The sequence below is a fragment of the Oncorhynchus mykiss genome, chromosome 25 (genome assembly GCF_057628025.1).
Source record: "Oncorhynchus mykiss isolate SJ-2025 chromosome 25, ASM5762802v1, whole genome shotgun sequence".
Classification (NCBI taxonomy): domain Eukaryota; kingdom Metazoa; phylum Chordata; class Actinopteri; order Salmoniformes; family Salmonidae; genus Oncorhynchus; species Oncorhynchus mykiss.
The window spans coordinates 41781438-41808694 of record NC_143046.1 but is presented as its reverse complement, the minus strand read 5'-3'; the positions used below and the strand labels follow the sequence as shown (position 1 = coordinate 41808694).

General features: G+C 41.5%; 3 protein-coding genes across 13 annotated transcripts in view; 1 reads left to right on the top strand and 2 right to left on the bottom strand.

Moving 5' to 3' along the window:
* The first annotated feature begins 6140 nt into the window (after positions 1-6140).
* On the top strand, positions 6141-10368 carry LOC110505186 (ubiquitin-conjugating enzyme E2 A). Of its 4 annotated transcripts, none has more exons than XM_021584226.3 (7): positions 6141-6376; positions 6730-6773; positions 7070-7150; positions 7408-7433; positions 8673-8762; positions 8922-9010; positions 9205-10368. In XM_021584226.3, exons 2-7 carry the CDS (start codon positions 6730-6732, stop codon positions 9331-9333), a joined length of 459 nt encoding a protein of 152 aa, XP_021439901.1. In that variant the 5' UTR covers positions 6141-6376; the 3' UTR covers positions 9334-10368. The 4 variants fall into 4 exon arrangements, with proteins under 4 accessions (XP_021439901.1, XP_090076064.1, XP_021439900.1 ...); XM_090219938.1 differs by having other exon boundaries at positions 6149-6376; positions 6479-6773; XM_021584225.3 differs by having other exon boundaries at positions 6178-6376; positions 9188-10368.
* A 711-nt stretch (positions 10369-11079) lies between these two features.
* LOC110505185 (NF-kappa-B-repressing factor) lies at positions 11080-16246 on the bottom strand. 3 transcript variants are annotated; one of them, XM_021584222.3, is made up of 3 exons: positions 15861-16246; positions 14224-14348; positions 11080-14024 (listed from the first exon to the last, which is right to left on the bottom strand). In XM_021584222.3, the coding sequence occupies exons 2-3, from the start codon at positions 14312-14314 to the stop codon at positions 11761-11763; spliced, it is 2355 nt and encodes a 784-aa protein (XP_021439897.1). In that variant the 5' UTR covers positions 14315-14348; positions 15861-16246; the 3' UTR covers positions 11080-11760. The 3 variants fall into 3 exon arrangements, with proteins under 3 accessions (XP_021439897.1, XP_021439896.1, XP_021439895.1); XM_021584221.3 differs by having other exon boundaries at positions 15820-16233; XM_021584220.3 differs by lacking the exon at positions 15861-16246 and adding an exon at positions 14739-14876.
* A 5463-nt stretch (positions 16247-21709) lies between these two features.
* Positions 21710-27257, bottom strand: part of LOC110505183 (septin-6) — a 25993-nt gene continuing 20445 nt past the window's right edge. For 2 of the 6 annotated variants that reach the window (XM_021584218.3, XM_021584216.3), the window contains one exon: positions 21710-26105. Coding sequence is in view for 3 of the 6 variants with exons in the window: in XM_021584216.3 (XP_021439891.1) it covers positions 26090-26105 (16 nt within the window). In the remaining 3 variants the exon portion in view is untranslated. The remainder of the gene's footprint in view (positions 26106-27257) is intronic. The other 4 variants (XM_021584219.3, XM_021584217.3, XM_021584215.3 and 1 more) reach the window with 3 other exon arrangements.

The following is a 27257-nucleotide window of genomic DNA, read 5'->3' as shown; positions in this document are numbered from 1 at the left end:
TCCATTGTAGCTGATAGAGGGCCGGAGTCTCAGACACCCTCACGGTCCGATGATGTGGGAGCTCTGAAAATCTGAAACCGAGTTAGAAGCCACCAAACAGAGAGAACGAAGGATGAACGAGGATGAAGGCACAGGTACCTCCAGATCCGATCTTGAAACGGAAGCGCCGAGGGATGAAGGCGAAGGAACCTCTGGATCCAAGGCGGCGAAGCTGTTTTTGAAGTCAAATCAAATTTTATTTGTCACATACATAGCAGATGTTAATGCGAGTGTAGCGAAATGCTTGTGCTTCTAGTTCCGACAATGCATTAATAACCAACGAGTAATCTAACCTAACAATTCCACAACTACTACCTTATACACACAAGTGTATAGGGATAAAGAATATGTACATAAAGATATATGAATGAGTGATGGTACAGAACGGCATGGGCAAGATGCAGTAGATGGTATAGAGTACAGTACATACATATGAGATGAGTAATGTAGGGTATATAAACATAAAGTGGCATAGTTCAAAGTGGCTAGTGATACATGTATTACATAAAGATGGCAAGATGCAGTAGATGATATAGAGTACAGTATATACAGTGGGGAGAACAAGTATTTGATACACTGCTGATTTTGCAGGTTTTCCTACTTACAAAGCATGTAGAGGTCTGTAATGTGTATCATAGGTACACTTCAACTGTGAGAGACGGAATCTAAAACAAAAATCCAGAAAATCACATTGTATGATTTTTAAGTAATTAATTTGCATTTTATTGCATGACATAAGTATTTGATACGTCAGAAAAGCAGAACTTAATATTTGGTACAGAAACCTTTGTTTGCAATTACAGAGATCATATGTTTCCTGTTGTTCTTGACCAGGTTTGCACACACTGCAGCAGGGATTTTGGCCCACTCCTCCATACAGACCTTCTCCAGATCCTTCAGGTTTCGGGGCTGTCGCTGGGCAATACGGACTTTCAGCTCCCTCCAAAGATTTTCTATTGAGTTCAGGTCTGGAGACAGGCTAGGCCACTCCAGGACCTTGAGATGCTTCTATGGAGCCACTCCTTAGTTGCCCTGGCTGTGTGTTTCGGGTCATTGTCATGCTGGAAGACCCAGCCACGACCCATCTTCAATGCTCTTACTGAGGGAAGGAGGTTGTTGGCCAAGATCTCGCGATACATGGCCCCATCCATCCTCCCCTCAATACGGTGCAGTCGTCCTGTCCCCTTTGCAGAAAAGCATCCCCAAAGAATGATGTTTCCACCTCCATGCTTCACGGTTGGGATGGTGTTCCTGGGGTTGTACTCATCCTTCTTCTTCCTCCAAACACGGTTTAGACCAAAAAGCTCTATTTTTGTCTCATCAGACATCATGACCTTCTCCCATTCCTCCTCTGGATCATTCAGATGGTCATTGGCAAACTTCAGATGGGCCTAGACATGCGCTGGCTTGAGCAGGGGGAACTTGCGTGCGCTGCAGGATTTTAATCAAGGACCATATCACCATATCAGGACTAGTCAAGGACCATATCACCTCCACCCTACCTGACACCCTAGACCCACTCCAATTTGCTTACCGCCCAAATAGGTCCACAGACGATGCAATCTCAACCACACTGCACACTGCCCTAACCCATCTGGACAAGAGGAATACCTATGTGAGAATGCTGTTCATCGACTACAGCTCGGCATTTAACACCATAGTGCCCTCCAAGCTCGTCATCAAGCTCGAGACCCTGGGTCTTGACCCTGCCCTGTGCAACTGGATACTGGACTTCCTGACGGGCCGCCCCCAGGTGGTGAGAGTAGGTAACAACATCTCCACCCCGCTGATCCTCAAACACTGGGGCCCCACAAGGGTGCGTTCTGAGCCCTCTCCTGTACTCCCTGTTCACCCACGACTGTGTGGCCACGCACGCCTCCAACTCATTCATCAAGTTTGCGGACGACACAACAGTGGTAGGATTGATTACCAACAACGACGAGACGGCCTACAGGGAGGAGGTGAGGGCCCTCGGAGTGTGGTGTCAGGAAAATAACCTCACACTCAACGTCAACAAAACAAAGGAGATGATTGTGGACTTCAGGAAACAGCAGAGGGAACACCCCCCTATCCACATCGATGGAACAGTAGTGGAGAGGGTAGTAAGTTTTAAGTTCCTCGGCGTACACATCACAGGCAAACTGAATTGGTCCACCCACACAGACAGCATCGTGAAGAAGGCACAGCAGCGCCTCTTCAACCTCAGGAGGCTGAAGAAATTCAGCTTGTCACCAAGAGCACTCACAAACTTCTACAGATGCACAATCGAGAGCATCCTGTCGGGCTGTATCACCGCCTGGTACGGCAACTGCTCCGCCCACAACCGTAAGGCTCTCCAGAGGGTAGTGAGGTCTGCACAACGCATCACCGGGGGCAAACTACCAGCCCTCCAGGACACCTACACCACCCGATGTCACAGGAAGGCCATAAAGATCATCAAGGACAACAACCACCCGAGCCACTGCCTGTTCACCCCGCTATCATCCAGAAGGCGAGGTCAGTACAGGTGCATCAAAGCTGGGACCGAGAGACTGAAAAACAGCTTCTATCTCAAGGCTCATCTGCTAAACATGTGTATGTGACAAATAAGATTTGATTTGATTTGAATCCATGACGGCGTAGTGTGTTACTAATGGTTTTCTTTGAGACTGTGGTCTCAGCTCTCTTCAGGTCATTGACCAGGTCCTGCCGTGTAGTTCTGGGCTGATCCCTCACCTTCCTCATGATCATTGATGCCCCACGAGGTGAGATCTTACATGGATACCCAGACCGAGGGTGATTGACCGTCATCTTGAACTTCTTCCATTTTCTAATAATTGCGCCAACAGTTGTTGCCTTCTCACCAAACTGCTTGCCTATTGTCCTGTAGCCCATCCCAGCCTTGTGCAGGTCGACAATTTTGTCCCTGATGTCCTTACACAGCTCTCTGATCTTGGCCATTGTGGAGAGGTTGGAGTCTGTTCGATTAAGTGTGGACAGGTGTCTTTTATACAGGTAACGAGTTCAAACAGGTGCAGTTAATACAGGTAATGAGTGGAGAACAGGAGGGATTCTTAAAGAAAAACGAACAGGTCTGTGAGAGCCGGAATTCTTACTGGTTGGTAGGTGAAATACTTATTAATACTCAAATACTTATGTCATGCAATAAAATGCAAATGAATTACTTAAAAATCATACAATGTGATTTTCTGGATTTTTGTTTTAGATTCTGTCTCTCACAGTTGAAGTGTACCTATGATAAAAAATTACAGACCTCTACATCCTTTGTAAGTAGGAAAATCTGCAAAATCGGCAGTGTATCAAATACTTGGATTCTCCCCACTGTACATATACATACAGTGGGGCAATAAAGTATTTAGTCAGCCACCAATTGTGCAAGTTCTCCCACTTAAAAAGATGAGAGAGGCCTGTAAATTTCATCATAGGTACAGGCGCTAAAATAGAAATTGGTTTGTGACGCTCAATGCGCTGCAAGTATTGGCCTCTCCCATATCCTCATTGTTTTTTAGGGGCATATGCCGACGTGCCATCTCCTCATTGTTTTTTAGGAGCATATACCCATGTGGGTGATTGAAAGATGAAGTTAGGTCCACAGCCCGGTAGGTTGTATTAATACTGTAAAGTTGGTTGCCAACCTCTGTATTAAGTCCAAAGAAGAAAAATAAGTCTTAAGGAAGGAGGAGATATGACGAGAAACAAATTCCATTTACCGTTTTATCTGTGGATTAATTGTCGGAGTTGAGGACCTTGTGCGCGTCCAGTTTGGTCAGCATGTCCCAGTTTCCTCAGCATGTTAGCAAACAAACAGCGAATTTACACAAGCTACTGGGGAATCCACACCTGCCTACGTTTTCTTTCTCCTCTACTCCAGTAGCTGGGCGCCACTCTGGGCAGGTACAGCCAACTGGCCGGTGCTCAGCAGAGATCCCTCCCCGAATGTGTCTCCCTGGAGAATGGAGTCAGTAAGCTGCTTCTGGATGACTTGGTGGATGTTCTTGTTCTTGATCCTATCAACCAGCCATAAAGATAGGTCACTCACTGTTGAAGTCGAAAGCAGCGGCATCTGGCAATGGGGGCCTCCTTGGCGATGGGAAGCCCGGACCAGACACAGAGGAAGTCAGAACTGCAACTAGGCCATTCAGGAACATGTAGGCACTGTCATAGCGAAGTTGGCTATCTAAGCTCATGTTCAGAAACACATCATCGGGTCTAAAGGCACTAAAAGGTACTTCTTAGATATAAAGTTGCTTTTGGCGAAAATTAAAACCTCTCAGTGTCACTTTCAAGAGATTGGCATAATAACATGTTCTACTACTTAAAGAGATTCTCTGGTACTTTTGTGTACTTTTTAGCCAGTACTTCTGAAAGTAGTGCTCACAAGCAAAAAGTGGTCCCCGGACATTGCATACTACGTCACATATGTGCAGATTTTTGCTCCACGTCATTGCTCTCTCTCTTGCTTTGCTGTGTGTGCATGATGTGCCTCTTGCTAGCTGTCACTCAAATGGTGAGGGTCTGAAGCTCATTGGTTGAACTGAAATTGCTTGAGGGCTGGTCCATGTGGGGGGAAATGTAGGGAAAATGATGCAGCATAGCTTCCAGAAAAACAGTCGCTTTTAAACTAGGGATTTCATGGCTAAATGAGATAAGACAGTAATTATGCATGTATGAACTATACATTGGTTTTTAAAAAGTAGTTAGTAGTCACCAAAGTTAAAGAGCATTTGTAAAAAATCTAATATTAAAAAAAAAAAAAATCTACTATTATTATTTAACTAGGCAAGTCAGTTAAGAACAAATTCTTATTTACAATGACGACCTACACTGGCCAAACCAAACTAATTTGTGTAGTTTTTCTCTTGTTATGTCAGACACGGACAGTGATCCAATTAACCCATGTCAGCTAAAAAACATTGATTGGTAAATTACTCTAGCCAGCTATCTAAGCTTCTAGTAATCATGGCCGAACTACTGTGTGAGTCACTCACACTCAGATATCATATTAAAAACTCCAAACATTTCTCTCCACCCTATGGAAAAATATGTAGAATTGCAGGAAATCATCTGTAAAACTGCTAATTTTTCTCTCTGCCTCATGGAAAAATGAGTAGAATTGCATGAAATTAATTGTAAAATGCACAAATCTTCTGTCCATCCATGGGAAAATGTGTAGTATTGCAGCAAACTTGCTTTAAAACGGCTAAATGTTCTCTACACCCCATGGCAAAAAAAAGTCTAAAACATCATTTTTTTCTACCCACTGTCAATAGTGTTTTTCTCACAAGGTGGCTGTGATTGCATGTGTGGGTATGGATGTGGGTATACAGACTTTTACATTTGAGTCATTTCGCAGTTTCTCTTATCCAGAGCGACTTACAGGAGCAATTAGGGTTAAGTGCCTTACTCAAGGGCACATCGACCATTTTGTTTTAGAAAGTCTGACCCGGGGATTCGAACGAGCGACCTTTCGGTTACTGGCCCAACACAAGCCACTGCAGCCCCCATGATGAATTCAGATTTTTGGTGGCCCCCACCCCCATCAAAGTTGCCCATCCCTGAGCTTGAAGGTTATATAAACTGCTGCTAGCATCTCTGGCACAGCATCTTGGTCATAACCTGTCACTCAGTTCACATAATAATACCCAATAATACTCATACTCATACTTTAGAGTAGGCTAAATTAATGTGACTGCACATTTGCCACCCAGATTGATTTACAGTTTACAATAACTGTTACACACATTCTGGAATTTACCTTGCACACCCATGCCAAGGTCGTCACTAGTTATGACAGCCACAAAGTCATAATTATGGTTTAACCCGACTATTTACAATTTCTCTTCTTAAATCTGATTTTAAACCAGTGGTATTCGGGGTCACGGAGGACCTGCAGTTGGGTCACCAATATTTTGCCAAAATAATAATAATAATTATTGTATTTATTTTTAGGAACAAAAAATTAAGAAAAGGCTACACAATTTTGATAAGAGATAACCTTCAATAAATAATAGCATTTTCATTTGTTGATTTTAAAAATCCAAATGGACCTATTTTAAGGTTGTGTCATTAGATTTGGGGTGGTGTCCCCATAATTTATGTCCGAACAAATGGGTTCCCCGCTGAAAATGTTTGAATGCCACTGTTTCAAACCTACCCTTAACCACAATACAATTTTTACCGTATCCCTAAACATAACCTTAAATTAAGACCAAAAATCTAATTTTTGTTTTCATTAAATTTGACTATATAGCTCATTTTGACTTTGTGGCTGTGATAACAACCCCATGCTAAATCTGACGTAATTGTTACAGGGGAACAACAAACGTGGAGAGTGAAGGTAGCTACATTCAAACATACTTGACCATTGAAATGTGTTGTACAAATACATTTTTATGTTGAATATTCACTGATTAATATACGTAATTTTTATATTTTACAGATTCATTTAAACTAATCGAAGACAGGCAACACTCACTATGCCCTCGTATTCACCCCCCTTTCGCGACGTAGTGCCTAGCCCAGATCATGTCCTGCTAACGTACTCCTAGCGAGAAACAAACATATTTGGCTAGCTAGCCAAAGATTGCGGAACCCTATCTTTGGAAATATAATAATTACTGTAAAATTCCTTTGTTTTAAAACGTGTAACTTCTAACCGTATCTATACCTCTTTTTTATCAACTGAATAAGATGTCAACTCCAGCAAGACGGCGTTTAATGAGAGATTTTAAACGGTACGTGGGAAGAGTAACGTTAGTTAGGGCTAGGTGAATCTGTTCAGTTAGCTAGCTCACTTCACAGCTAGCTGGCTAAATGTTAACTTGCATCTTATCAAACGTATCTGCTACTGGGTAACTTAATTTACTAGCTAACACTTGGAGTGTTAACATAAAGATAACGTTACAGGTTAATCGTTTCAAGTTGTAGCGAACTTAAGCTAGCCATGCCAGTTAGCTCTATCGTTAGCCTATTTAATTTGCTCGCTAACTGCTAACTAATGCTAACCATCGAAAATAAACGTATTTCTCAGGCTTCAAGAGGACCCTCCTGCTGGAGTTAGTGGAGCCCCTTCTGAAAACAATATCATGGTGTGGAATGCCGTAATTTTTGGGTAAGCGATTGCACTTTAAAAGTAGTTGCTAACTAGCCAGAACAAGTAACGTTAGTTGTGTAGTACAGAAACGCCGCTACCCGCACATCAATGACATGTCAACGTGTATCCAACGTAGAGTATTATTAGCTATGAACTTCCTGTTAATTTTCAAGCAATTAACTTCTAGTACAGCTCTTAGCCGAAGCATGTAAAGTTATCAAGCTAGTTGACACAGGTGATTAGCTATATTGAAATGGTTTTCTCTCTTCCCGCAGCCCAGAGGGAACCCCTTTTGAAGATGGTAAGTAGCTAACGTTAGCTAGCTGTGTGTTGACTTTCTGTAGCTGCTACATTTTGGTGTATGTGTTTGATAACTCAAATGGAAGTGATCAGTACCATGATAATGGCTCATTAATTGGGAGAGACCTGCTAGTTGGAACAGTACATTGTAGACCAGGTGGTGTCTTATCGGAAAAGTACAGCAATCCAGCTGAATCAGCTTCTTTCACCAGTTGCATGGTTGAGCTGAGATTACTGCCTGCCAGCAAGTGAATGACGCCTGTGAATGGGTTAACCCTCGTTTGTTTTTTCAAAACCAGGGGATTGTATCTGTTTATGACATGTCAGTCAGTGAATATGCCTTATCAGACCCTAGCTCCCAAACTCTAGGTGGCATTCTGACATCTCACTACAGTTCTCAGCCATTAGCTTTGCCCACGACTGCCTCGTGAACTAGATTCCCTACACTGTTTTAACATTTAGAAAAGTCAGTAATCATTTATTGTAATACGGCTTTCAAAACATATGTCCCTTGTCTTTCATCAGCGAGAAAGAATGCTTAAAATATAAAAAGCTACACTTAGCAGTTTAGCACAGATCCATACAGCTATGTGTGCCTCCATCTGACAAAACTACACTTTCCGAGTTAAACTTACACACAGGTGTTCGACGCATGCTAGATTGCTAATTAGCACAGGTAGTCTCTTGTCTGCCATTTGTTTTCCGTAAACAAGCGCTGTAACATGGAGATATGTCTGTGTGGGAACACTAACCCTAACCCCTATCGAGGTGTGTAGGGTTCTTATGCTTCCAAAACCACGATGCATGTTAATATTCTGATTGAGCGTCAGGGATCTTTAAAAAACTACCCCCTACAGAACACCCCTTCGTCTAATGACTCTTATGTGTGATCAAGGGCTAATCAGGCCCACCAGCCACAAGTAATCCTCTGTTCTAGTGAATGTCTGTGATTGAGTTGCAGTTGTGTACATTAGGATTTTTTCTCTGTATACTAGATCATGTTCTCTGGTATTGGAATAGCTGCAAAAAAGTATTGGCCAAATACAGTATGCTTATGCTATTTGGTTGCTCAAAACATTTGGCAGCAAGAACAACTTTGAATTTAAGCCATTCTGTTTTAGCTTGGTCCCAGATCCGTTTGTGCTCTTGCCAATACCAACTCCATTGTTGTCATTGTCAAGCTAACCGGTTAACCTTGTGTGATGATTTAGTGCCCACTTTATAAATTCTCTCATTTCAGGAACTTTCAAACTCACAATAGAATTCACAGAGGAATACCCTAACAAGCCTCCAACAGTGCGTTTTGTCTCCAAAATGTTTCATCCAAACGGTACGTTTTTCTTTTCTGGAAAGGAGGTGGGCACGGCATTTTAGAAACATGCTTATTGCTTACAGGATCCTTTTTATAATGGAACAGCTGAATCTTTGTCAACAAGTCAATCCACCAGTCATTGTTATGAAGAGTAAATGTATGTTTTGTATTGTGCAGTCTATGCAGATGGTAGTATATGCTTGGACATTCTTCAAAACCGCTGGAGTCCGACATACGATGTTTCTTCAATCCTAACTTCAATACAGGTATACTAAACATTCTCCAAAGATTTCCAGCGGGAAATACTCATAAATCGCTGGATTCTTTCCTTGTAAATATCTTTTGATGTGCTTTAATTAGTCCTCAAATATCTGTGTTGTCTGATTCAATGTTAGGAACAATTTCTTTAAAAATAAAGTAAAGGAATACTGTTGTTATTAAAGTGTCTTATTGCATCCAGTCTTTACTGGATGAGCCGAATCCGAACAGCCCAGCCAACAGCCAGGCAGCTCAGCTGTACCAGGAGAACAAGCGGGAGTATGAGAAGAGGGTGTCTGCCATCGTGGAACAGAGTTGGCGTGATTGTTGACCCCCTCACCATTCACAAAGAATGAACAATATCCAGCCTCAAGTCGAAACAAAAACACAGAAGACAAATATCTCATAAAGGAAATGAAATGCACATCATGATTTAAATCTTTCTCTGAATTATGTGTGTCTGTAGTGAGGTTTGTATGTTGTTGTGGTATCACTTCATGCAGAATGCTCCTACTGGACAAGAGCACATCATTAAAGTAAATGTACGTTGTTAAATCTGGGTTACTTACAATGTAATTTTACCCCCATATTTCTATCTTGGGACAAAAAGTTATGTTCATTTGTAGTTACTTTTGTATCTTGTCATTTTAGTGGTTTTAAGTCCTCTACAGTGTGATTTGCTGTGTGGATCAACATTTTTATTTTTTTCTATTCTTTGAATGTTTGGTTTCTAGCTTCTCTCACCCATTTGCCTTTTTGAAACTTTAGTATGATATTAACTAAGAAACAATATGATGAACATGTCATGATGAACAAGTCATGGACTTCTATTCCCAACCAATGTCAATCTCAATATCATATCCTTTTTTTTTATGCACAAACCTTGTTCTTGTTGGGGCTTTGTGCCAAATGGCGCTTTCATCAATGAATGATATGCATCAGGAATCAAGTGTTTCAGAAAGGAACGTACTTGGTGCACTTTCAAAAGTCCTGTAACTGTATGTTGCAACAAAAAGAAAAAAGCTATAAGTAACTTTCCATGGACAGTTTTTATGCAAGTAAAATAATGTGTGTATATGTGTGAATATAAAAATCACGACAGCTGTGATAGAAAAGGGTGTTTCGGTGTAATTTTATAAATGCCAGATAATTTGTTCGTTTGACATGGTGTGATCTTTTTGTCGGTAAAATGAATTATGTGGGAAATGGCAGTGGCAATGCCTTTATGTGTAAATATTGATATAACCGTTACGTCAAAGTACGTCAAAGTTGGAGTCGTGGTGATATGGTGTGTGTGATATTCCCACTACAACTCGGTTTATGCAGATTATTAGGCTTCAGTTGAAATAAATTCTGATTAACTTCACAGGGGGTGAAAGTGCATGTTATGAGCTTAATGCTGCTTTCCAATAAATATCGAGGGTCTTATTCTGGTGACATGATGATCGATGCTTGACTTCCAGTTGACAAATAAAAATATTCTCGATCTCGTCCATAATAATCTCATGTAGACTAGACCAAGGTTTCCCAAATTTGGCTTTGGGGCTCCCCCAAAAAACAAAATGTGCAGTGGGGGCCCCAGGACCACGTTTGGGAAACCCTGGGCTAGAACACAGGTGCCAAGACAAGAGTAGGCACATTTGCTATTTAACGCAATAGTGTGGCAAAACTATCAGTTGAAAATGCGATGGAAACACATTGAACTTTATATCTTTCTTTGGTACATAACTTAAGAGAAAAAGTACATTTTGTGTGCACTATCACACTGATTTTTTATCCACAAGTCCATTTTGGTGGAAACATAACACTGGCGAGAAAATTGACACAAAAGTGGATTAACTGCCTTGTTCAGGGGCAGAATGACAGATGTTTACCATGTCAGCTCGGGGATTCAACCTAAAGGTAAAACCTTTACAATATTGCTACAAACTTACAAACATTGAACAGAACTGGAATATAGTCATTGTTCATAGGAACATCAGTGTTAATATAAAACTAAATGTTCCAATGCATTTTGATGAATATATTTCTAAATACACATCAATCAACTCACAAGTATTGAAGTCCAGACAGTAGACAACTATAAGACTTAATTTATTGATCATTATTATTACAGCTGTGAAAACAAGCAGACAAGTTAACTATTCACTAAGACATATACATCTGACATTTCAAAGGGATCACAGCTTGCACTTTACCATGTGACAAAGATCATATTACAAGTCTTGGGAGGCAGCTTTTATTTTTCAATTATCTAACTATTCAAGGGGGCAAAATAACATAGAAAGTATTATGTCAGGGATGTGTCAATGTCAGCATATAGTTACAGATGTCACTTGATGTGATGCCATATACATTTTTACTAATGAATGAAACGTGTGTAGGTAAAATGATGGGCATTCTGCTGGTTTAGGCTATTTCTGTAGCCATGAAAAACGTTTGCTAAAATGTTTTGAGCCTTTTTGTCAAGATACATAACTCTAATCAACTGTTACAGCACAAATCACTAGCATATTGTGCAAATGTGAAGCTGACAGAAGACCAAATTGTAGAATGACAAGAAGCGTAAAAACAATGCCAGAAAATATGCAATTGTAGGAAATGGAATGCAGAAAACACTGAAGTATTTACCCAAAAGACAAGCCTAGAAGATTGAAACATCCCCAATAAAAGTACAACCTTTGCCCAGATCAGGCACACCTGTTTTTGTTCTGAAGTATCGGTCATCGGTAGTTTGTTGGAGCTATACTACATCCAGTCAGTGTGAGGCCTGAGGTTTCACCAGCTCGTAGCGTCCCACCTGCCCTTCCTGCAGGAGCTGGCCAATGAGCTGGTCTTTGTGCACTTTGCGACTGACAATGAGGAAGCGCAGCCTGCCCTGGCCATATGACTTACTCCGCAGGCCATACTTCTGGGATATCTGGTGGATCTGCTTGCGTTCATCATTGTTGAGTTCAGTGGAGAAGCGCAGGTCGTCCTGGCGGTCTGAACTGGCATAGTTACGGATAATGTCCTCAATGTTCCGTTTGGTGAGCTGATTCCCAGACTTGTCCATGTCCATTCCCAGTCCTTCTCTGGAGAACTGCTCTTTGACCTTTATGGGTTCAGAGATGCCCTCACCTTCCCGGCCCAATCCGCCACCCTTCCAGCCCATCTTGCGGAGTAGCTGATTCCCAATGTTATCCTCCTTGATCTCCTGTCTCGAGGCCTCCTCACCAGAGCGCGTCAGAATCTGGTGGCGAGAGAGGGCGTCAGCATTACCCTCCTTCCTGAGGTTAGATTTAACCACAGCCTGTGTCTGCCTGAGTGTGGCCAGGGCTTCTTCTGCTGCAATGTGCTTCACCGTTTTCTTGGGTCCGATGCCTGCCGCTACGTATTGACCCTCCAGGTATACCTCACACCTCCAGCGGTGATCTGGTAGCACTGTGAACTTATAATCGGCAGCTACCTTGTTGAACTGGGCAGTGTCATTAATGATGCAGATGGCATTGTCTGAGTTCTCTAGGATGACCAGCTCACTCAAGTGTTTCTTCCTACCACCCTGGTGACCGAAACGGCCACCCGATGGGTCAGAGGGATTGTTCCCTCGGGAGAACTGCTGTGGTTGTTGTTGCTGCCGGGCTGCCTGGTTCATGCGCAGTTTCCTCACTGCCTCTTCAGCTGCTGTATGTTTAGATGTCTTCTTACTTCCCTTGGCCTGTGCCACCAGCTCGTCCTGCAGGTACACACTACATTGCCATGCACTGCTGTTGGGAACCACATCAAACTTGTAGTCAATCTTCATGCGGTTGAAGGCGGCAGAGTTGTTAAGAATGCAGATGGCATCATGAGCGTTGTCAACAATGACAAAATCGGTCCAATGCTTGCGTTTGTCAGGCTCGTATTGCCCCTTGGAGCTAGGCGTCGGCTTATCCTCTGGATTACGCAGTGCCGGTAGAAAAGCAGGGGTAGGGCAGTTAATCTGGCAGACCACAATATCATTGACCAGGGAGTGTTTGAATTTGCGCTGCACTACACGGACCTCCACCTGTTTAAAGAAAAGCTTAATAGCCTGCTCAGAAGCACGGTCCCTGGCCCCGTTTTTGCTTCCAGAGTATCCAGTAGCAAGGTAAACACACTGGCATCTCAGCTCACAGGCATAGCCATCAGTTGGTACTTTCCTGTTCTTGGGTAGGTCTGCTGGAGGGATATCTTTGAGGTTGACATAAATGTACTCTGGGTTGGTCTTACAGGCCTGGATGCTACGGCTTAGCATGAAATTGTAGTTTGGAGATTCAGCTCCACACATGAATGCGGGGTCTCTTAAAGTGACAGCTATGGCAGATGCCACACTATTGATCAGCCTCTGCTTTTCATCCAGTACGGCTTGAGATATGGGGATGGGTTGTGAAGAAGACCCAGAAACTGAAGAGGGGCTACTCCTCCCTGGGCTACTGTAGACTCTGCTGAATGGCCTGCTAGATGAGGGTCTGTCCTGATTCCCTCTGTCCTGATGCCCGAAGCCAAGTCCTTGGCGTCCTGAATCTCCCCAGCCCCCTGATCGACTGCCCCCTCCATATCCATCAAACCTAGGGGCCTGAGAGTATGAGTCCGGCTGCCTAGTGCTATGGGCTTCATATCTGTCTGAGTAGTCCTGTTGCACTTTAGTCATATAATTTGAAGTGGATCCTCGGCTCCCATAACCTAAACCACTTGTGCTACCTGAGGGTATGTCTCGATCTCTCTCTCTATCACTTTGTCCATCTCTGTCCCTCCAAGAGTCAGAAGAAGAACCGTATGATGAAACTCTGTCAAATGCTGGTCTAGCTGCAGAGGAGCCCTGAGCTCGGTTGCTGCCATAAGACGGACGGTCAGAGTCCCGCTGTCTCAAACTGTTCACCTCACTCCTCCGGCGTTCCTTGTCATTCTCCTTCTCGTCATTACCAGACCCGCCATTGCTGCCACCACTAACAAAGTGCACAGGCTCAAACAGTGGTCTGGAACAAAATTTGGACACCGGCATCTTCCTCATTGGCTCTTCTCCTAACATTAAAGAACAAATCAGAGAATCAATCAATGACAAGTATAAAACAATAATATAACAATAAAAAAGCATATAGTATACATTATGTTGAGTTAAGTTATTTGCCACCTTCCAGTAGATAAGCAAAATACTTCAACAACATCCAAAATGAGTTCAGATGTGGCAAGGAGTTTAATCTGAATAACCAAAATCACTCACTGCCATCTGATGAATTGGGTCTCTTTTTTGCTTCAGCACTTGGAACTAGGTCAAAGGAGTGCATTTCGCCAATGTAAATCCCTTCAGCCATATCCAGCACCTCTCTCCTCAGATCAGGTCCATACCTTAAAAGAAAACAGAGCTGTATTAGGTAAACAAGCAAAATGTGTATTTCCATGCTAGCACAGTAACATACTGACACTTTATTACCGGAAATAATCTATTAGGGAGAGAACTTGTGTTGTTATACTTCCCACATCAAATTTAGGACTAAAAACAAATCTGTAGGCAAGGTAGATGCCCATTTCACTATCCAGTTGTCAGGATAGGCTTTGTTGTTGGACAGAGAAGCACAAGGGGGGTGATGGGGTGAAATAGTTCTCTAAATTCAGGTCAAATTCAAGTCAGTTCAAGTAATTTTCTTCTTCTGAAATCCCACCTGCACCCCATGATGAAGACATTGTTTGCCAAAACTATCGATAATACAATTTCACAATAAATTGTTATATGCCTACCACTGTTCCTCACTTTCAAAACTCATTGACAGAGGGATTTGGCTGTGTAAATGTCGTCATTACATTAGGAAGATGGCACCAACATAACTAGTGATAGCTAACAAACTCAGTTTACAGACTGCAGTCACAGGTTATCCATTATATTGACCAGATACTCAAGCGGCAGCTCTAAAAACGATAATAAATGTCTTCAAAAATGGAAGGCAGTCGGTTGGAGGCAAGATCAGGTGGGCCCATTCTAGCCAATGAGAGGGCAGAGACGCGGGTGAACGACAGGAACAACTCCCATATAGTGTGTTTTGTTTTTCTTTTCAACGTTTCCGGGATGTCACCTGTCCTACTTATATCAGTAGTCGTAACAGTCTATGCATTACGAAACTTCTATTCGATCAAATAAGCCTCATGTAGCAAATTAACCATTACATTTCTTTTGACCAAATTCGACACTCATTGAACGAAAAGCTTCTCGCTTGGTGCGCAGGGGGGAAAAAACGCCACCTGCTGGAGAAGACAGGTTTTGGGCCCAAGTTATGCCTCTCACTTCGCCTCTTCCTCTGCGCAAAAACTATTACCAGCTGCCAGCATGGCCACTATCGCTAAGAATTATGGGGCTCAGTGATAGATCAATAAGAATAGACTGACTGATGCTTCAGTCAAAACCGTCCATTAATGTGGAAACTGCAATTATTCATGCTAACATTGGCTACATTTCTGTTTAATTACGACTCCATTTCGTGCGCAATTTATCCCCTCCAAAAATGTCTACGAAGTATACCGATTTAGCGTGCACACAACTAGCACAACAGCTAACGTTACCATTGAAGTCAAATAATTCAAGCATGATTTGATCATTTTAGTTATGATTTAATCTGCAGACAATTATCTGACTAAAAGTAAAACACATGTTATCTGGCGAAACAAGTGACGCAGCAGACGAGCAAAGATGGCTAACGGTAGCTAGTTAGCTCATTGAAAAAAAAAGATTGATGCATCATCTTGCACGGAAATGTAATATGAAGCACAAGACAGATTTTATCGAATAGATTTTTTTAGCTCAAATGAAGATTTGAGCTACTCTGACCTCTATGCGAAGTTCCAAGTCCAACGTCTCTTTGTTTGTACCTTTTGATGTCAGTTTTTCAAAAATAGTTAGCAGGCTAGCAAGTTCAATGCGTATTGAATGTCCGTAGCTAACTAACAGCTTCGGCAAAGGCTTCGGTCATCACCATAACATCCGGGGGGGGGGGGGGTCATCGCTGTCAGCTAGCTAGCTGATTAGACTCGAATGCTGCATTGGTAGCTATATTGAGACTGGTCGTTATGTGGCATTCAGAAATGTGTTGAGCAATTGCAGAATTTCACTCGAAGTGAATTTACAGTAGCTACTCGCATCAACCTCCCATAATAACCCTATTTTTTGTCCCTCTGAAATCGTGGCGTCAGTTTCCGCATGCAACCGCGGAGCTGGTAACAAACAGGCAGAGGAACTAAATATATTGGAGGTGGTCGAGTGTATTATCTTATGTAGCAGACAGGCAGAGGGACTAAATATATTGGAGGTGGTCGACTGTATTATCTTATGTAGCAGAGGAACTAAATATATTGGAGGTGGTCGACTGTATTATCTTATGTAGCAGACAGGCAGATTAACTAAATATATTGGTGGTCGACTGTATTATCTTATGTAGCAGAGGAACTAAATATATTGGAGGTGGTCGACTATTATCTTATGTAGCAGACAGGCAGAGGAACTAAATATATTGGAGGTGGTCGACTGTATTATCTTATGTAGCAGAGGAACTAAATATATTGGTGGTCGACTGTATTATCTTATGTAGCAGACAGGCAGAGGAACTAAATATATTGGAGGTGTCGACTGTATTATCTTATGTAATGTGTATTAGGTATACAGTGGGGCAAAAAAGTATTTAGTCAGCCACCAATTGTGCAAGTTCTCCCACTTAAAAAGATGAGAGAGGCCTGTAATTTTCATCATAGGTACACTTCAACTATGACAGACAAAATGAGAAAAAAAATCCAGATAATCACATTGTGGGATTTTTAATTAATTTATTTGCAAATTATGGTGGAAAATAAACTTTTTTTATTGACCAAATACTTATCTCAATACTTTGTTATATACCCTTTGTTGGCAATGACAGAGGTCAAACGTTTTCACAAGGTTTTCACACTCTGTTGCTGGTATTTTGGCCCATTCCTCCATGCAGATCTCCTCTAGAGCAGTGATGTTTTGGGGCTGTTGCTGGGCAACACGGACTTTCAACAACCTCCAAAGATTTTCTATGGGGTTGAGATCTGGAGACTGGCTAGGCCACTCCAGGACCTTGAAATGCTTCTTACGAAGCCACTCCTTCGTTGCCTGGGCGGTGTGTTTGGGATCATTGTCATGCTGAAAGACCCAGCCACATTTCATCTTCAATGCCCTTGCTGATGGAAGGAGGTTTTCACTCAAAATCTCACGATACATGGCCCCATTCATTCTTTCCTTTACACGGATCAGTCGTCCTGGTCCCTTTGCAGAAAAACAGCCCCAAAGCATGATGTTTCCACCCCCATGCTTCACAGTAGGTATGGTGTTCTTTGGATGCAACTCAGCATTCTTTGTCCTCCAAACACGACGAGTTGAGTTTTTACCAAAAAGTTATATTTTGGTTTCATTTGACCATATGGCATTCTCCCAATCTTCTTCTGGATCATCCAAATGCTCTCTAGCAAATTTCAGACAGGCCTGGACATGTACTGGCTTAAGCAGGGGGACACGTCTGGCACTGCAGGATTTGAGTCCCTGGCGACGTAGTGTGTTACTGATGGTAGGCTTTGTTACTTTGGTCTCAGCTCTCTGCAGGTCAGAGATTTGGGATTTTTGCTCACCGTTCTTGTGATCATTTTGACCCCACGGGATGAGATCTTGCATGGAGCCCCAGATCGAGGGAGATTATCAGTGGTCTTGTATGTCTTCCATTTCCTAATAATTGCTCCCAAACCAAGCTGCTTACCTATTGCAGATTCAGTCTTCCCAGCCTGGTGCGGGTCTACAATTTATTTTCGGGTGTCCTTTGACAGCTCTTTGGTCTTGGCCATAGTAGAGTTTGGAGTGTGACTGTTTGAGGTTGTGGATAGGTGTCTTTTATACTGATAACAAGTTCAAACAGGTGCCATTAATACAGGTAACGAGTGGAGGACAAGAGGAGCCTCTTAAAGAAGAAGTTGCAGGTCTGTGAGAGCCAGAAATCTTGCTCGTTTGTAGGTGACCAAATACTTATTTTCCACCATAATTAGCAAATAAATTCATAAAAAATCCTACAATGTGATTTTCTGGATTTTTTTTCTCATTTTCTCAGTCATAGTTGAAGTGTACCTAATGATGAAAATTACAGGCCTCTCATCTTTTTAAGTGGGAGAACTTGCACAATTGGTGGCTGACTAAATACTTTTATGCACCACTGTATATATACACTACCGTCACAAGTTTTAGAACACCGATTCATTCAAGGGTTTTTCTTTATTTTTTACTATTTTCTACATTGTAGAATAATAGTGAAGACATAAAATACGAAATACCAAATGGAATCATGTAGTAACCAAAAAAGTGTTGAAACAAATAAATATATATTTTATATTTGAGATTCTTAAAATAGCCACGCTTTGCGCACTCTTGGCATTCTCTCAACCAGCTTCATGAGGTAGTCCTGGAATGCGTTTCAATTAACAGGTGTGCCTTCTTCAAAGTTCATTTGTGGAATTTCTTACCTTATTACGTTTGAGCCAATCAGTTGTGTTGTGACAGGTACTTGGTAAAAGACCAAGTAGCTGTTATGGCAAGAACAGCTATGGCAAGAACAGCTCAAATAAGCAAAAACGAAATGACAGTCCATCACTACTTTACACGACATGAAGGTCGGTCAATCCGGAACCTTTCAAGAACAAGTTTCCTCAAGTGCAGTCGCAAAAACCATCTACAGTGCCTTGCGAAAGTATTCGGCCCCCTTGAACTTTGCGACCTTTTGCCACATTTCAGGCTTCAAACATAAAGATATAAAACTGTATTTTTTTGTGAAGAATCAACAACAAGTGGGACACAATCATGAAGTGGAACGACATTTATTGGATATTTCAAACTTTTTTAACAAATCAAAAACTGAAAAATTGGGCGTGCAAAATGATTCAGCTCCCTTAAGTTAATACTTTGTAGCGCCACCTTTTGCTGCGATTACAGCTGTAAGTCGCTTGGGGTATGTCTCTATCAGTTTTGCACATCAAGAGACTGACATTTTTTCCCGTTCCTCCTTGCCAAAGAGCTCGAGCTCAGTGAGGTTGGATGGAGAGCATTTGTGAACAGCAGTTTTCAGTTCTTTCCACAGATTCTCGATTGGATTCAGGTCTGGACTTTGACTTGGCCATTCTAACACCTGGATATGTTTATTTTTGAACCATTCCATTGTAGATTTTGCTTTATGTTTTGGATCATTGTCTTGTTGGAAGACAAATCTCCGTCCCAGTCTCAGGTCTTTTGCAGACTCCATCAGGTTTTCTTCCAGAATGGTCCTGTATTTGGCTCCATCCATCTTCCCATCAATTTTAACCATCTTCCCTGTCCCTGCTGAAGAAAAGCAGGCCCAAACCATGATGCGGCCACCACCATGTTTGACAGTGGGGATGGTGTGTTCAGGGTGATGAGCTGTGTTGCTTTTACGCCAAACATAACGTTTTGCATTGTTGCCAAAAAGTTCAATTTTGGTTTCATCTGACCAGAGCACCTTCTTCCACATGTTTGGTGTGTCTCCCAGGTGGCTTGTGGCAAACTTTAAACAACACCTTTTATGGATATTTTTAAGAAATGGCTTTCTTCTTGCCACTCTTCCATAAAGGCCAGATTTGTGCAATATACGACTGATTGTTGTCCTATGGACAGAGTCTCCCACCTCAGCTGTAGATCTCTGCAGTTCATCCAGAGTGATCATGGGCCTCTTGGCTGCATATCTGATCAGTCTTCTCCTTGTATGAGCTGAAAGTTTAGAGGGACGGCCAGGTCTTGGTAGATTTGCAGTGGTCTGATACTCCTTCCATTTCAATATTATCGCTTGCACAGTGCTCCTTGGGATGTTTAAAGCTTGGGAAATCTTTTTGTATCCAAATCCGGCTTTAAACTTCTTCACAACAGTATCTCAGACCTGCCTGGTGTGTTCCTTGTTCTTCATGATGCTCTCTGCGCTTTTAACGGACCTCTGAGACTATCACAGTGCAGGTGCATTTATACGGAGACTTGATTACACACAGGTGGATTGTATTTATCATCATTAGTCATTTAGGTCAACATTGGATCATTCAGAGATCCTCACTGAACTTCTGGAGAGAGTTTGCTGCACTGAAAGTAAAGGGGCTGAATAATTTTGCACGCCCAATTTTTCAGTTTTTGATTTGTTAAAAAAGTTTGAAATATCCAATAAATGTCGTTCCACTTCATGATTGTGTCCCACTTGTTGTTGATTCTTCACAAAAAAATACAGTTTTATATCTTTATGTTTGAAGCCTGAAATGTGGCAAAAGGTCGCAAAGTTCAAGGGGGCCGAATACTTTCGCAAGGCACTGTATACATACAGTACCAGTCAAAAGCAACACATATGGAATCCTCTAGTTCCCAAAAAAAGGGTTAAACTAATCAAAATATATTTTATATTGGATATTCTTCAAAGTAGCCACCCTTTGCCTTGATGACAGATTTGCATTTTACATCCCTGTTAGTGAGCATTTCCCCTTTGTCAAGATAATCCATCCACCTGACAGGTGTGGCATATCAAGAAGCGGATTAAATAGCATGATCATAAAAAAAAGTGCACCTTAAACTGGGGACAATGAAAGGCCACTCTAAAATGTGCAGTTTTGTTACACAACACAATGTTGAATGTCCACCAGAGCTGTTGCCAGAGAATTTAATGTTAATTTCTTTACCATAACCCGCTTCCGTCGTTTTAGAGAATTTGACAGTATGTCTTAACTGGCCTCACAACCGCAGACCATGTGTAAAGCGTCGTGTGGGCGAGTGGTTTGCTGATTGTCAACGTGAACACATCGAGTGCCCTATGGTGGCGGTGGGGTTATGGTATGGGCATGCATAAGCTACGGACAATGAACACAACTCCATTTTATTGATGTAAATTTGAATGCGGAGATACCTTGACGACATCCTGAGGCCCATTGTCGTGCCATTCTTATAAGATGATAGTTGGAGCTGTAATGTTAGAATTCAGTACAGCCTTTGATGTTATTGATCATCATTTGTTATTGTAGCATGTTTCAGCATGATAATGCACAGCCCCATGTCGCAAGGATCTGTACACAATTCCGGGAAGCTGAAAATGTCATAGTTCTTCCATGGCCTGCATACTCACCAGACATGTCACCCATTGAACATGTTTGGGATGCTCTGGATCGACGTGTATGACAGCCTGTTCCAGTTCTTGACAATATCCAGCAACTTCGCACAGCCATTGAAGAGGCCATCAACAGCCCGATCAACTCTATGCAAAATAAATGTGTCACGCTGCATGAGGCAAATGGTGGTCACACCAGATACTGACTGGTTTTCTGATCCACACCCCAACCTTTCTTTTAAGGTATCTGTGACCAAAAGATGCATATCTGTATTCCCAGTCATGTGAAATCCATAGATTAGGGTCTGATGAATTTATTTCAATAGACGGATTTCCTTATATGAACTGTAACTCAGTAAAATCTTTGAAATTGTTTTATGTGGCATTTATATATTTGTTCAGTATATATTTTAAATAGCAGGCTAATACTTTAAGAAAAATAATAGGTTTTACCCCCTCCCCCCCATGAACCAGAAGGGGGCAGTCTTTCTCTTCACTTTTATAATGAATTTAAAGTATAACCTGTCCTCTGTTTATTATTTGCACAACTAAGTTATTTGGCATAAAAAACATACACACTTTTTCATCATCATTTTATTGAAAATTTACATAAATGGAATCAAACTACAATCACATTTTATAATTCATTTGTGGTGTGGACAGGTAATTGACTAGGAGGGGTGATTATGGCAGATGCTATAAAAATGTATGGCAATTTCTTACAACAAAATGTAACTTTACACAGAGAGAAGAGTCACGTCCAAAGATCATATTTCATAAAACAGGTCTCCACTTCCATACACAAAATATATCCTTATAAATTATACAAATGCATGAGTATCTATCTGTATCTAGGATTCAACTCCATCTCATTGTAATATTTGGCAATATGGGTGCCGGAAATTGTGGAGAGGGGTATAACTGCACATAACAACTAGTAATACACAAGATAAAACTGGTCCAAACAATAGAGCATCAAATGTGAAAGAGTGCAAAACTGTTAGGGGAGAAAACTACAATGGGGAGCAAAAGGTCAAGATCACAGAGGTGATGAAAGAAAAAGAAAAAAGACATGCAAAATACAGAATAGACTGATGGTAGTTCAAGCACAATGCGTAAAGGGCATTAAATGCAACCTACATGGCATTTCAGTACGGAAAAGGTGTTTTCACTAAATAAGTGCTTGACATGAACATGTCTTTGGCTCTTCTGAGTTCCAATGAAACAACCTATGCAGTGAACAAAGAATTATGTATTTATTTGGATCGCAATTGTCCTATGGTTTTTAAATCCGTATTGACAAAAGTTCCTACTACTCACACGCAAGGTAAGACGTCGCACTATCAATCACCAAATAAATATGGCGGGTTTATCAGTGCTTTATTGAGATCTGGGTTGTGCTATTTGTGTTCATAGGGGCTCCCGGGTGGTGCAGCAGTCTAAGGCCCTGCATCTCAGTGCTAGAGGTGTCACTACAGACCCTGGTTCAATTCCAGGCTGTATCACAATTGGCCGTGATTGGGAGTCCCATAGGGCGGCGCACAATTGGCCCAGCGTCGTACGGGTTAGGCTATGGCCGGGGTAGGCCGTCATTGTAAATAAGAATTTGTTCTTAGCTGACTTGCCTAGTTAAATAAATAAAAATCATAACCCCCCCCCCTTTGAATGATGAGCACATTAATAATAGGCTATTTGTAATGGTTATTTCAAAACAGAGTCCTTCTCAAAATGGACTGATTGAATGTTATTACATAAAGACTTTCTTAAAATGTACTGTCAATTAAGTTCTGATCGTTTTATGCAAAATATAAATTAATCCAGAGCCTTGGCTCTGCCACAAATGGTATGATGAAACTATTGGTTTGATGTTTTTCTCTTGAACAACTGTTTAGAATCCTACCTGAGCACCTGAACAAAGCTTTGTTCATTCATACACCAAGACAGATCTGAAAAATATTATCAGTGAAGGACTCCCACTTGCCAAAGTGTACCTTGATTAGGTGGCAAAAGGTAAACTATCCAAAAAATACCATGTGAAGTCCACATACGGCCATGTTCAACAAAGCAGATGAGATGGAAGTTAAAAAAAAGGTTGATGCAGTGAGAAAAGACAGGAAGAGGAAATGGGTGCTTAGTTCTTGTTGAAGCTGCAATCCCCTCTTCAGACAGGTGGCCAAGACAGATTAAAAGAAGCTAGAGAGAAAGGAGACAAATGCAAGGTTACAAGAGATGCCCAAGCAGTCAGGGAGAGCAACAGTGCCTACCAGAAGGATTACTGACATTTTGGGGAGGAAAGACCGTACGTATTTGGGTTTTCCTAACGCATGTATAGTTGCTACTGTACTTCAAATGACACTAACTCTGTTACAAATGCAATGTCTGTGGTAAGCTAAAAAATAACTACTCATAATAAAATACTACAGTACTTGAGCTGACCAATTCAATTTGAGCATAATACGGATTTAAAACATTGAATAAATTGCTTGTGAGAACTGCTTGCAGCAGATATTATGTCCTCTGTAAATTACAAAAAAGGTATTCAGTGTTAGTTAATAAATCAAAACAGACAATCTTAAACTTAATAATGATGGGAAAACTACCAAGAAGTGTACAACAAAAACAGTCCAGAAAATATCTATCCCTACAGAAGCAAAAAGCAAATGGTGATATTAGTCAGTCAGCACAGCAAAAACACATGACAAAAAAGCATAACCATACGCAAAAGACAGATTTAGCCACAGTCAGCACATAGAGCAGCAATGAAATACAGATAGGGGTATCCTTTTGTTAATACATAAAGCAGATGAATGTTTTTTTTTTAACCCAGAAGGGTGGGTTCACAATGCCTCTCCTCAGCCTTGGGGTACCCGCTACCCACAAAGCCTGGTCCCTTAGCAAAGCTTGAGGGTGGAAGCACCTACTCAGTGCAGAGCCAGGGTTTACTGCAAAGGAAAGGTAAATACACACAGAGCAGTGAGCAGAGGAACTAAAGCACAGTATGTATGAATGACCACACACCAAGGCACACCCTGCCAACCCATAGAGCTTAGGACAACAGTTCCCCCAGAGACATTGAGACAAAGAGCAATTTGAGAAGGGATTGTGAGAAGTTGTAAACCACACCTACTACACCACTGTACAAGAATGTATAAGGACATAAGCAACTCATTTCGATACATTTAGACGAAAACAAAATACCTACATCTGTAGACATTTGACTCATCAGACCAACTGTCTGACCTGTGTCACCGTACAAAGGCATGTGGGTTATATTGAGCAAGGACACAGACATATTTTTGAAGGGTGGTGTGGGGGTTCTTAAATATTTTCCTGATAAACACCCTGTCCTCAAGATACAGATGAGAAGGAAGTGGAGTTGAAATTAAAAACCAACAATCTCATTGGCGCTCACACTCATCTGCCAAACAATGGAGTGTTCCAATCCTGTTTCTCTAGGAGGAATGGAGAATGACTACTGGCTCAGTCTGTTCGGACAAAAGCAGTGCAGCACTATAAGGCTGAATACTAACATGACATGTATGCACCTAACTTAAATGCTCATGCAAGTGTTCTACTGACTTCAAGGCATGATTAATAAGAAAGTCCAAGTTAGGATCCAGCCCTATGAATTCAGGTTTGCAGACAATTTTGCTCTGTAAGGAGAGTTTTTTTGACAATAACAATGGCGGGATATCTCAAAGCCCTTGAATGAGTTAAATATCTAGACCAAACCAAGTGTTTCCAACTGTAATCAGAATCTATGTGAAACCCTTATATCCTCACATTTGCAGAACCCACTCACACACTGTTATGTTTCAAATACTGCTTGATTATACATTTCATACACAATAATCGTGGCCACAGTTGAAATATTTGGTGAAATTCACGCTTTATTTCCTTTGGATAGTAAGTATTTTTGTGTAACACTGATACAAGTGTAATACTGATCCCTACATGATTGTTTTTTGTTTAAATGGATTAAAATGTGCTTTATATATATGCTATATATATATATATATAAAAATATACATAAAAAAAGTCCCAATTGCACTAGAAATATACAAAATCATATTTGTGTAAAATGTCAAAAGCTAACAAGTATGCAGATAACAAAGTATATTAAAAACAATGAGGTATGGCAAAGAGATGGCGAGAAAGCATGAATGTCTTCACATGCACCAGGCTAAGATGAAATAACATCAGCAGTTCACTATTAACACTCCCTGTCTTGATAGCGCAAACAAACTGGCGCCGAGGCTATCATTCCAACTTCCTGTAACTGATAGTCATGCAATGTTTGGAGTAGGCAAAAGTACAAACAGATCTGGGACCAGGCTACTCTCTTGATGGGCGGTGGACAACATGCCTTCATTTAAAAACGTACTACGATTGTGTCATCATTTTCAATAATTATGCATTGTATGCCAATACGATATCAGTGCACATCTTCATTATCCCAAACTACTGGAGTGGTTTAGTGGAGTGAGTAGAATAGTGGTAGTATGAAACATGGATGTGAATATGCTGCCCCTGCCAAGTATATGCAATGAGCACAGACTACATGCCACACATACACACCACTCGCTTGGTCAGATCATAGCGGATGTGCATTTCACCTTAGCCTCCACAAACTCCTGCAGGTCAAAACAGTAGTTGCGCATGTTAAAGTTAAAAGCACACTCAGTCGTGCGGAAACAGGCTAACAAACAAAAAGAGAAGATCTACCTTCCAACATAAAAAAAAACAGGCAAACGCAGAATGATGACTTGTGAAAGAACGTATTAAAAGAAGCATGCATTCGAGTCAAGGATTCCCATTCACAGTAATGGCTGGATTCTTCCTCAGAGCAGGGGCATGTGCGGGGGTTGGAATGGGGGGGAGGGGCACAGAGAACAGCATGGCACTGCCAAGGATGGGGTGAAAACTCATTCACAGCTGGCTGAGGGAGGAAGCACTTTTCTACAGGAATCCTGAACTGGAAATAAGAGAGAAGGAGCATTACGCGTTAACACTAGTAGACAAACTTTTTCAAATCAAATGACAGAATCATTCATGTTATTGGTCAAATGTAATGTCGGAAGGAACATGTGTTAAGGTTGTTACTGTTAATAAGACTTATGAGTGTATGGAGGTGGGGAGATTTAGGGTATACGTTGAAAGAACATTTATTTGGTATGCTAATGAGCCAACACACCAACTCAGTGGCCTTGTTGTTGGAGAGTCCGCCCTGAGATTAGAAGATTTGGAGTTCCCGTCCGAGTCATACCAAGGACTGTAAAAATGGGACCCAATGCGTCTCTGCTTGACACTCGGCATTAAGGAGATATATTGGAGGTAAGGCCCTGCGATAAACTAGCGTCCTGTCCAGGGGGGGTTCTGCTTGTACATCAAGCTGCCTCACGCTACAGTCACAGGAGATAGGCTCCTGCTCCTATTAACCATTCAGGCCTTGTGTAAGGCTACTTACTTAATGGACTAACACAGATAATGTTAACCACGGTAAATCGTCTAGTGTAAATAAATGAATGTAAACGTTGCTATCTAGCAACATTTCTGTTTCCGAGATTAACCAGGGAGGGATACATGATTATTACAAACTAGATTATTTATCCTGAATTGACCATTATAAAAGTTCACCGATCCATTCTCAAAGTTGCTCCTTAGAAAAATGCAGTGTCTCTCTATGGTTGACTTCTCTGTTCATTTCACACAGCTCATTTCCTGTGAACGTTGTCCAGAATGACACAGCAACGCTGAGACAGCAGGCTGTTTGTCATCACATTTAACTAAAGTCTTGGAAGATGAGCCAGCCCAGGAGCAGCAGTTTACAGATCGCAAGACAGATGTCTTCCTTTCCCGCCCTCTGTGGCTGAATCTGTACAAATAGTGTAGCTCTCATTTAAAAAAATAAAATAAATGGAATCCTCAAAGAGCGAGGCGTCAAATAGCTGAAGAATCAATAAAAAAATGCTATAAAAAAAACCCATACACAAGAATTGGCTCTAAGGCTGAACGGCGCACTAGTGCGATCCTGCAGTTCCTGCTGGACTCTGAATGCTCTTTGTGTAGTGGCTAGGCAGGGCCGGGAAGGGCAGGGGTGGACCACAAAAGCAGATTGTTGTGGTTT

What these genes read in the sequence shown, in the direction of transcription:
- LOC110505186 (XM_021584225.3), top strand. Translation starts at nt 6,730, where the DNA reads ATGTCAACTCCAGCAAGACGGCGTTTAATGAGAGATTTTAAACG. An exon ending in TGGAATGCCGTAATTTTTGG is followed by an intron (nt 7,151 to 7,407) that starts GTAAGCGATTGC and finishes CTCTTCCCGCAG; the next exon opens with CCCAGAGGGAACCCCTTTTG. An exon ending in CAAAATGTTTCATCCAAACG is followed by an intron (nt 8,763 to 8,921) that starts GTACGTTTTTCT and finishes TGTATTGTGCAG; the next exon opens with TCTATGCAGATGGTAGTATA.
- LOC110505185 (XM_021584220.3), bottom strand. Translation starts at nt 14,764, where the DNA reads ATGAGTTTTGAAAGTGAGGAACAGTG. An exon ending in TTTGAAAGTGAGGAACAGTG is followed by an intron (nt 14,349 to 14,738) that starts GTAGGCATATAA and finishes TTTTCTTTTAAG; the next exon opens with GTATGGACCTGATCTGAGGA. An exon ending in ACCCAATTCATCAGATGGCA is followed by an intron (nt 14,025 to 14,223) that starts GTGAGTGATTTT and finishes CTTTAATGTTAG; the next exon opens with GAGAAGAGCCAATGAGGAAG.